The sequence below is a fragment of the Notothenia coriiceps genome, unplaced genomic scaffold, assembly GCF_000735185.1.
Source record: "Notothenia coriiceps isolate Sejong01 unplaced genomic scaffold, NC01 NC01_scaffold00004483, whole genome shotgun sequence".
Classification (NCBI taxonomy): Eukaryota; Metazoa; Chordata; class Actinopteri; order Perciformes; family Nototheniidae; genus Notothenia; species Notothenia coriiceps.
Window position 1 is genome coordinate 239,349 of NW_011337184.1, and position 11,183 is coordinate 250,531.

General features: G+C 40.0%; 1 protein-coding gene and 1 long non-coding RNA gene across 2 annotated transcripts in view; both read left to right on the forward strand.

Annotated features, from left to right (window-relative positions):
• ctsf (cathepsin F) overlaps positions 1-11,183 on the forward strand; it is a 41,450-nt gene that overhangs the window by 3,761 nt on the left and 26,506 nt on the right. Inside the window, exons 2-4 of the mRNA XM_010767525.1 lie at positions 968-1,185; positions 2,581-2,865; positions 6,301-6,349. Of these exons, the coding sequence (XP_010765827.1) occupies positions 968-1,185; positions 2,581-2,865; positions 6,301-6,349 (552 nt within the window). The remainder of the gene's footprint in view (positions 1-967; positions 1,186-2,580; positions 2,866-6,300; positions 6,350-11,183) is intronic.
• On the forward strand, positions 6,429-7,662 carry LOC104942306 (uncharacterized). The gene is made up of 2 exons (XR_797996.1): positions 6,429-6,535; positions 7,288-7,662. It is a non-coding gene; the product is annotated as an uncharacterized lncRNA (long non-coding RNA).

Below are 11,183 nucleotides of genomic sequence, written 5' to 3' on the forward strand. Positions count from 1 at the left end.
GACTAAATGTTTTTTACCACGGGCATTTTATTATCTTTTCAATTTAAGTAACATTATCGACACAGGTACCAGAACAAGAAAGTTAATAGATTTCCATTGTAACCATCCAACATGCTTCAGAATGATTGATGAAGTCTAATATGATTAGTGGACTCCCATTCATAAGGAAAGAATTGGTAAAAAAAGGGCACGTATTTTCTTTATGATGAAATACAGCAAGATAGGCAGCACTCTGAGGAGACCTTTTCTGTGAGATAAAACACTTCCCAATGCCTTTGCTTTTTTTCACTTCTTTATGATTTAAGTTTTTTTTATTTATTAAGCTAATAGTAAAGAATGGGCATTTCTACCAGCTCTTCTGTTGTGAAGTCCAAGCTTATTCTGCTCTGAATGGTTAGCTGGCCATCTCTGTTATAATCGGTCAACCACTAAGAGATGTCCCGCCCGTTAGCCTATCATGTGTCAGAGCACTAGCCAATAGAACCGCAAGTGTTATATAGTGATGTCCCTATGTTATGGAAGTAAACAAAGGAGTCCAATTGAGGCGTTTCAAGCAAGTGCTTGGGAGAGAAACTCCCTCTGGAGGAAATGTTGGGATTTTAGCCTTTGCCAACCATTTACATGCAAAGAAACCTATTACTATACAACACACTACGGGAGAGGGGAAACCCCAAAAGCACAATAGGGCCTCTTTAATGTTTGATTGTATCAGAGATACTTTAAATCGAAAGATGATATTTTGGGACAAATAAACAGTGCAAAATATACGTGACACCAGTTCATAAATGAGATGCTGCGAATGTCCTCATTTGGACTAATCCATATGAATGCAAAAGTTCTAACAAGAAGTTTTAAGTCTTTAAGTACATGACAGCAAACATAAAATCAACTACCGTAATCCTTTTTAATGCTCCCTCTAAGTCTACTTTGCCAGTTGTTGATACAGATGTCCCCTGTCTGATTCCAGAGGCAGGCTTCGAGCAGTTCCGCGTGGCAGAAAAGGCTCATGGGAGCTGGATGAAGCTCTTCCTGGAGGGCAACACCTCTGAGGTGCTCAGCAACATGGGCAAAAAGGTCCTGAAGCAGTATGTGGAGGCCCTGGCTGCCATGAGCTCGGCTCTCAGCAAACAGCTGGGCAAGTACGACATGTACTCCATGATCGCAGGCATGGTGTTTGTGTTCCAGGTTAGTGCAGCACAATTTAATATATCCTTAGGACTGGTCTATGAGGAAATGTCTAGAAGGAAATGTTCCTAGCAGTGTAGTTTTCATAAAAAAGCTAGAAGAAAAAGCTTTGGTAAGATTGATTGACCATCTTTCTTGTTTTATATTATTTTCGGGAGCTTTACTACTGCGTCATGGAGTTTGGATAGTTTCGGGCTGCACCTAACTGTTATATTTTATTATCAATTAATCTGCAGATACATTTTTTACATTCCTTGATTTATTGGGCGGTGGGTGGCGAAGTCCATAGGGACTTGGCTTGGCAACTGGAAGGTCACCAGTTCAACTCCCGGAAAGACCAAGTGCTACCGAGGTGTCCCTGATCAAGGCACCGTTCCCTACACTGCTCCCCGGGCGCCGTACATAATGGCAGCCCACTGCTCCTAACACTAGGATGTGTCAAATGTAAACAAACCATTTTGTTACATAGTACTGTACTACATAATGACAATAAGTTGAATCTTCTTCTTATTATTATTGTTTGATCCATAAAATATCAGAAAATTGTGAAAATGTCCTTCGCAAATATCTTATAGTCCAAGGTGATGTATTTTAATGTATTATTTTGTGTGATTTGTCTGATCTGATGAAGATAATCAGTATAACAGGATATAAAACAGAGAAAAGCCGGGAATCTCATGACGCATAACATTTTCTGACGTGTTTTCATGAAAAAGTACTGAACCACTGAGGTTATTATATTCCTGCCGAATGACTGATCGATTAGTCAAATAATCAGAGCATTTTAATTTGGCATAAAAGCCAGCAACATTATTGTTGATACACAAAGATATCTACTTGCCGTGTAACTTTCAAATGATTAAAACTCACTGGCATTTAAGATGTTCATTATTGAGAACGGGTGCCGACTGACTGCTAAACAATTTTCGTCCATTTCTGATTCAGCAAAGTCAGAAGGACAGTTAAATCAGGAAAATTTCAACACTGACAGGTTTCATTCAATTTTTAACATGCTACGTTTAGCGCAGATTTCCATCTATTGGCGTCTTTGGATGCAATTGCACTGCTTGAACAATACAACAATTTGAACATATGGGACACTAATAGCTCAGTCTGTATGGCCTTGGCTTGGAGAATGGAGAGTTCAAATCCCAAATGGATCCAGTACAGCGAACCACCACATTGCTCCCAAATGCTTTCATCATAATATTACAAACCCCTTACCTAACTTTAAACATGTACTGACACACTCTATTATACTTAATGAGTGTCCAGATTAGATGGCAGTGCTGTCATCTACCAAAATAAAGAAATGGTCTGTTTTTTGTGGGTTTCTGTGGTTGTATAAGTTGAACCAATAGTGATCAAAGTTCCTCTTCTCTCCCGGCCATGAAGCTCCTGCTGGTCTTACTGCTGGCTATGCCCGAGGCTCTGAGCGGTGACGCAGCGGTGGAACTTCCTGTTCTCTCAGCTCTGCTCTCGCTGCCTTTCTACCTCATGTGCCTGCTGCTCGCCTCAGTGCACGTCTTGGTGTGCACATCTGCTGAGAGCTCCTGTTACTTCTGCAGCCTCTCCTGGGGACTCGTGTTCGCCGCCGTCGCCTTCTCCTCAGCAATGTTTTGTATTCTGGTCTCTCTGGTAACACGAAGACTCCCCCTGGAAGCGAGGATTCACGGCAAGGTGAGTTTTTGATGAATATAACAACAACAAAACACAGGTACAGATTGGAACAGATGTTTGCCCTCAAAGGTGCAAACATGCTGCCTTTTCTGCATGTAAAACCTCAATATAACTAGTTAAAAAGTTCAGCTGGTCTGTGATTGCTTCATAACAAAGATTATAACTTGCTGCTGTTTGAAAGATACAAAATTTCATTTATCTATTCCTGCGGGTAGAGAAACACAAGAATTTGTTTGAGCGAACATCTACTAAATCCACTGAGGCTCAGGGGCGATAGCTCGCTCTTTTGTGATTTGGCTAAGTTAGCAAAGTATTTTCTAAAGCAGCCTTAAATCCCTTGAATATGTTGTGGAACAAAGTCCTGATAAAAAAATAAAAGTTTGCTAGATTTTCTTGGATCTGTGACAAGTGAAAAATCACTCCACGATAAGGGGCTGAAAAGAAGTGTTTCAGCGAGTGCTTCTTAGTCCATTTGAGACCTTGGCCAACATTCATTTTAATCAAATAGTGCTTGGCTGTATGCACAGCTTATCATGCGTCTTCATGAATGATTGCAAAGAGCCCCTTAATTACTCCTTTTCACTCCGGTATTGCACAGGAAAATGGTTTGACATTTAATACAATATAATTTTTACATTTTTAATGCATAAATTTAACTTTAAATAAATACTAAATAGCATTAAAATAATATTGTCTTAGGGCTTGAGAACTCTTGAGAACTCTTTAGTTCCCATGAACTGCCGGGACTCCCAGCAGCTCCTACTGAAGCCTTCCGAGTAAATCGCCAGAACGCCGACACAGCCTCATCTCCACCGCTCCCATGTTTTCTTTTGTGTTGCCATAAGTTATTCTCTCTGCGTTTGTGCGCTGGGCTAATGCTAATAATGCTAATGCGAGGATAATAAAATGGCAGCTTCCCAAAACTTTTTGGGGAGTTTTACGGGGCGTGGTTTGCATTCCGCCCAGCCAATCAGACAAAGGAACCTTTTTCTCCCACGAAAGTACCTGCTCTCTAGCAGGGACGGAAAAGGGGGTTAAAAATGTTCTGATGAACTAATTTTAGTTCCGGCTCTTTTTGGTGTGAACGCGACATTGCGGAACTATATCGGAACTAAGAAAAGTACTGCGGTGTGAACTATAGTGCCTTTTTCCGGCAGAGATATTCTGGCAGGGCACTGGGTAGAGCCACCTCGCAGCCATTTGTCAACAAAAAATGCTCCCAGCACATCCAACTGAGTATGACTGTGCTCACACTTTGTATGAATGAGTTTCACCACTCACAGCCGTCGGACAGCCGATGACAGACTAGCAATACATGCTTGCCTTTTATTATCTGTTTGTGCTACCATATATTTGTTTGACAAAGTTTTTTTTTTTACCATTACAACCAACTGAGGAGGCCTGCTCTCACATTTAAGTATGAACGTGTTTCACCATTGACAGCCATCTGACATCCGACTGACAGCCGTCTGACAGCCGTAGAGCACGGAGGATGAACCGTGAAAGGCAGTAAAAGTAAAATATTGATGACTAGCAACATTTAGGGTCCGCTGGCCTATCTGCTCCAACAAATGGACTTTTGGGTCATTTGTTTTGATAGTTTGAAACTTCAAGGTTGATGAGGGAGGGGTAAATGTTGCTGGAATTTAAATACAATTCACCAGCAGAGTTTTATTGACTATCATAACGAATTCCGGTGGTTGGAGCTTAAAATAAATTATTTTGAAAATGTACATGGCACTAAGGACCACCCTAATGAACAATTTTTTTAAAACTCCAGAGTTGGACTGCTCATTCCCACAGAACAACAATGAGATGATTCTGTAACTGATGCTGTTACAGTCTGTTCTGCTGCAGGTTCACTCTGTGTCCCAGAAGTCCCAGGCTCCCATTGTTTTTAAAATACATTCAAACCAGCTCACATTTCCTGAAACACACTGCCGCATTGATGAGCATAATCCATAATTTTAAACAGCTTGTTTCTTTGCAGCACTTTATAACCTCTGCAGTCATTACACTCCATATCAAAGATGTTCCAGTCTAGGGGGATTGAATCTGTCCGGATCATTGTTTGTCCACAACTGGATGTACCCGCCGCTCTCCATTTGACTTTTTATTTTATTTTTTTTATAAACAAACAGACAGCACAATAGCAGTTGGCAAACAAATTAGGATGACAACAATGTGATTCTAGTTCGACACGATAAAAAAACAAAGACAAAACGCTCTCCATTAGAAAAGTTTCGTTTTACCTTTTAGTTTCCAAAGAGAGGCAAAATTGCAGTGCGAACAAATTTGCAGCAAGTCCTCTTTGACTTTTCTTTTAAGATAAATTCAGATGTTGCCAGTCTTACATCTTACTGGACATCTTTCAGTGTTCTGAGGATATTCCTGGAGCAAAAATCCAGAACAAAAGGAATACACAGGAGAACTTTGAACTACTGTCAGACTCTTACAATTGATGGAAGTTACGCCCGGATAATTGACGAAAACATTTGCTGATGCATCGTAGTGACACAGCCTCTGCCCAAACCAACCCTCAGGTTCTGTTACATTCAGATTGACTATCTGATTTAGCATATTTAGTCCTATGATTATCTGATGGAGAGAGTGTTTACAACCTTGCTGAATGCATATTCAGGAGAAAGTAGGGGGTCATCTCTTAACACAGCTGATGAGAAGAGCCGGAGCCAATAGTGGCTGTAGCTAATCTTCATACTATAGCCCCCCCAAGGCCCAGTAACTGCTGTCTGGACTGGCAGAGAAACATAAACTGAGGACAGAAGTGGAGAATTAAAAGAAGGAGACTAGCTTAATAATCTCCAATCCCTTTCAATTCAGTTAAATTCTTATAAAATACATGTACAGCTTGAGTTCCCATTTAGGCAGAAAAAGGTTTGGAAAATGAAAGGCAAAATGGATAGAAAATGAGCTAAAGTCATGTAGGGTCTTGTGAAATTATAAAATCACTTATATCAGTGCAAAACCATCTATGGCTTGAAAATGACTGTTGCATTTGCTTTAGCTAGGTGTGCCCATTAATGTATTTAGGTATTATTTGGCTGAGCTGTGTCACTTCCCACTAAATGGTAATTGGTAAATGGACTGTACTTATATAGCGCTTTATCCAGTCTTTAAGACCCCTCAAAGCGCTTTACATACTACATGTCGTTCCCCCATTCATACAGAGCAGTGTACCTAACTCTAGGAACTAACATTCACACCCATTCATACAGAGCAGTGTACCTTACTCTAGGAACTAACATTCACACACATTCACACACCGTTGGCCATGTCATCGGGAGCAACTCAGGGTTAAGTATCTTGCCCAAGGATACATCGACATGTTGACTGCAGGGGCTGGGATCGAACCCACAACCTTCTGGTTGAAAGACGACCACACTCCCTCACAGCCACAGATGAAGGATGATGTAGAAGGAGAACTCTCACTTCACCACGACTTCAATCCGAGTACTGCAACTAAGATAGTTGGGATGGTGCAAGTGAAGTGAGAGTTCTCCTTCTACATCATCCTTCATCTGTGGCTGTGAGGGNTAATAATGTTCTCTTTTCGTCCACAGCCTGCTGCCAAATGTTTCGGGAGATACCCAGTTGATAGACATTTGTCTCTCCAAGAGAGAAAAGAAGCACTGTATAATTTTGCAAGAAGGTGAGATATTCCTGCCATAAGCAGTGTCACATAATTACATCACACATGGAGAATATTGTATTTTAAGCAAGACGAGCAGAATGTCTGTTAATATTTGGGCAGAAAGGTTGAGTAAAGGTTTCCATTATACCCTCAACTATTGTTTAAGTAATACATTCTGGAATAGTCTATTCGGTTCATGTTATAAAGACACCTCTAAGTAAAGCTATCATTATGCACAATATTCATTTGATTTGAGATTTACTTTGAATTCCTTTTCTAGGGTCATTTGAGATGTATTCTGAAAAGTCAGTGAAGGAATACAAATCAAGAGAAATGTAGGACTAACCAACCCTCCTAACTATACTCTCTCTCTGGCATTACGCTGAGTCAGCCAGTACTGTGCCGATCGTCATATTCACATATATATATATATATAATGTGTCGTCATTTTGAAAGTGACAATGCGTGCAAATACTTAGTTTTACTTAAAAGCTGCAATGTATCAATATTTGTGAACAATGGGTCCAATAACTGGTTACTCTGAAATAGGTGAGTTGTGGTGATAAACTGTAATAGTCAAAAGCACACTCTGAAGCACACTTTGTCTCTCTATTGTATTGAGTATAACCAACTATTACTTTGGGACAAATATAATTTAGATGTGCAGCTGCACTGTCCGTAAAGTTGTGTTCGTTCCACATTGTAATATATACCAGGCATATGTAAGTAAAGGGAAGCACTTACTGTTATATATGTTTTTCCTCATCCAGACGCTACATCGAGAAACACGGATTGGATCAAGAAGACAGTCACTGAACTCGCTTTGGGTCAAGCCATCATTGATAATATGTCAGAGAGAAGCATATTCAACCTGCATAGCTGTCTAAATTGAATGGTGATTTTATATTCCGTCAACAGGTTCTGTTGCAAAACAGATCTTGTTAATTGCAAATAAAGGTGACAAGTGTTCAGAACATGTTATGTTGATGGAATGGTGATTATGCATGTGTTTAATTCTTCATCCTGGCTGGTACATAATTTTGATAACAATTTGTATTACGATCCACTGACTGTGAATCATCTATTTATTTTTATAATGTCCAGAGTCGTTGATGAAAAATAAAGTTCAGCTTGACCTTAAGAAATGTGTCACTGATGCTGTTTCAATTAAAGGTTGAAGCAAAAGTCCTAAACTTGGATGAAGTAGAAAATGATTAAACTGAAATGTGATTTGCATATAATCTATACTTTAGATATCAAATGGTAATTAATTGATGTATGACTGTTAACAATATTTATATTTCCTAATGCATGTCTGCATTTCTCCCAAATATAAGAACTAAATGTTGCCATATGATGGAGCTAAAAAGTAGAAATAACTCATAAGTACCATATACACTCGGATTTAGTCATTGGAACAGATGCATACAAACAATAAAAGCACAAGATGTGTGAAAGCATACAGCTTGGGGCGGTGATCGGAATCATTCGCAACTTTTCTGTTCCATAAACGTCACATCTCAGCAGCGTGTGTGTCAGTAAATATCAGTGCTTACGGGATTGCAAATGACTGTATAATTGCATTGACAGACACAAATGAGTGTTTTATTTTTATACGATACCTTAATGTTTTAAAGTTTCTTTCGTGGTAGCTCTTCAATTGAACCATATTTTAATCAAACAGAGCAATGTTTGGTAGAATTGATTAGTTCCCGCAGTACGTGAAGGCAACTCTGCTACACCGGATATGACGTTTTCTTCCTTCCTCGCGGACTACAGGAGCGATTAGGCTACAAAGTTATCATGTCAGGTGCTGAAGACCTTTCAAATGAGTCTGTGGAGCTGAAAGAAGACAAACAGTTTGATGTAGAGGCTGAAGACAACCTCGAAGATGATTATTTTGACCCGACTCGATATATGTTTTACAGGTAATGTCTGTTTATCACTTAGCATGGCTATTCTGTATGCTAGCTTGATAGCTGCTCTAACGGTAACCATTTATTAATTAACTTTAGTTAACGCAGTAACGTTTGATAACTTCTAGTTTAATGTTTGTTTGTTTTTGCTTTTTTGTTATTATAAGGTTACCAGCAGTGCCATTGGGTTTGGTAGCAAACCCTATTATCCCATATGTTGGTATAATGTTGTGGTAATTCACTGCTGCTTTCTGTTAGTCCGCCACACCCCTGCGAAGTAGGACGTTTTAAGAAGCTAAAGTTAACCAGGGCACAACTAAACTGTCCAATACAGCAATACGTTTATTTTACGAATACAAACGTGTATTGTGTTTGTGTCAAAGCAGTAGGAACTGTAAGTAGTGCTAGCTGCATTAGCTTCCTTCATTCAGAATAATAGGTGACAGCCATTAAACCCACCCCCGTGTTTTGTCTCAGGGACAGAAAGGAGTGGGCTGACCTGGAGCCAGTCCCTCAGGACGATGGACCCAATCCTGTCGTGAAGATCGCCTACTCTGAAAAGTGTAAGATTGTTATTCACAGCTAGCTAATCACATCAACATTAAAGGAAGCGATGTTTAATTTACAATGTACTGCCTGTAAACTTTATACATTTGTAATAGCTGAATTATGATTTTAACAAAGTCTCACAGACATGAGACCAGACAATATTCAATAGTAGTTGGAGTCAGAACTTTGTTGATGTTTATACCACATGTGCTAATATTTCTTCCAACAGTCTCAGATGTGTTTGACTATTTCCGTGCGCTCTTGAAGAACGATGAAAGAAGCGATCGGGCTTTCGCTTTGACAGCAGAAGCCATCGAGCTAAATGCTGCCAATTACACCGTTTGGTAAGCAGGCTGCATGTTTGCAATATGGAAAACTAATGCTCACTATTAAGTAGGGTCTCTTTTTCATACCACAGTGAAAAAACACAAGACAAGTGTCCCCTCTGTGGAAGGAGATTCTGAAAATGTCAGGAACAAAGATTCACTCGCTTTGTGTAGTGATCCATTTATATAAAAAATCTGAAAATGAGCTGATCAGATTTTGGCCACTTTAGGATGTCATAACGATTTTTTGCCTTGTGTAACCATTAGCCAATCACCAACCAAGGTCTCAGATTATTTGTAGTATTTCTCTTCTGGGCTGTGGATCGCTAAAGCTGCACCCCCACAGTCAGTTAGTAAAACATTTCATCTTTGGATCTCATGTTGTGTTGGATAGAGCCATACCTTGACAAGATCACACTCATGAGTTGTCAACTACTCAATTCCTTTACACTTCTTCACCTTCTGAAAGAAAATGTATTGACAGTCCTTGTGTTGGGTGTGTTCAGGCACTACAGGCGCGTGCTGCTGCAGGCCTTAACAAAGGACCTGAGGGAGGAGATGAGGTACATTACGGCCATCATTGAGGAGCAACCCAAAAACTATCAAGTCTGGTGAGTGCTGTCAAATTCATTTCAGGTCACATGTTTATGTAGCTGTTTTTTTAAAGAACCTTGCATTACTTAGGGAAATCTTTATCACCAGGTCTATTAATATAAGTAAAGTATTTGTTAGCAAAGGGCTGTTTTTGCCAAGTTATATGTTTTGTTAAAGAGGCCCTATTATGCTATTTGGGGATGTCCCTTCCCTGTAGTGTGTTATAGGTTTCTGTGCATGTAAATGGTCTGCAAAGGCTAGAATCCCCAAGTTCCCTCCAGAGGGAGTCCTTCACAACACCACTTTTAGGGTTTTTGAAGCATAAATGCTATCGCCAGAAGTAAGAGGCTATAAATGAACTACATAATTATCGCATAACTCACGTCAACGTCGCTAAGCTAAAGGTGGCGTTTTGAAGAGTAATTTTAGCCGCAAGACATTTAAAAGATAAAAAATTCACGAGTGGTGAATTGATTGACAGGTTTTTATGTCATAGTCAAATCTAACCAAAAAGCCATTAACTTGGAGACAAGAAGTGCACAAATGCTGACTCACTGCAGCACTATGACACTTAGTGCTTCCGAACCTCCTCCTCCAGGCATCACAGGCGTATGGTGGTGGAGTGGCTGAAGGACCCCTCAGAGGAATTGGAGTTCATTGCGGATATTCTCAGCCAAGATGCCAAAAACTACCACGCCTGGCAGCACAGACAGTGGGTCATCCAGGTAGGTGTTGGAGCATTCTTTGAGTTTGTACAGAAATCCAATTTTCTGCTCAGTGAATTCGCCAGAATGAATGCTTTCTTATTTTTGTCGTTGTTAAGTCCATCTGTGGTCAGCAGAGGTGGGACCAAGTCATTGTTTTGCAAGCCCGAGTCAAGTCTTTGCGCTCAAGTCCGAGTCAAGTCTCAAGTCTTTGCGCTCAAGTCCGAGTCAAGTCTCAAGTCTTTGCGCTCAAGTCCGAGTCAAGTCTCAAGTCTTTGCGCTCAAGTCCGAGTCAAGTCTCAAGTCTTTGCGCTCAAGTCCGAGTCAAGTCTCAAGTCTTTGCGCTCAAGTCCGAGTCAAGTCTCAAGTCTTTGCGCTCAAGTCCGAGTCAAGTCTCAAGTCAGGATGGGCAAGTTCAAGTCAAGTCCAAGTCGTAAACTTTGACAAAACGAGTCATAAACAAGTCATTATGTGCTTTTCACCAAATGTAATGACATCGATCAACAGAATAATACTTAATAATCCAACTGCTCTTTATTTGTCACATTTAATAATTTAATAATCAATTTTCTCTCTG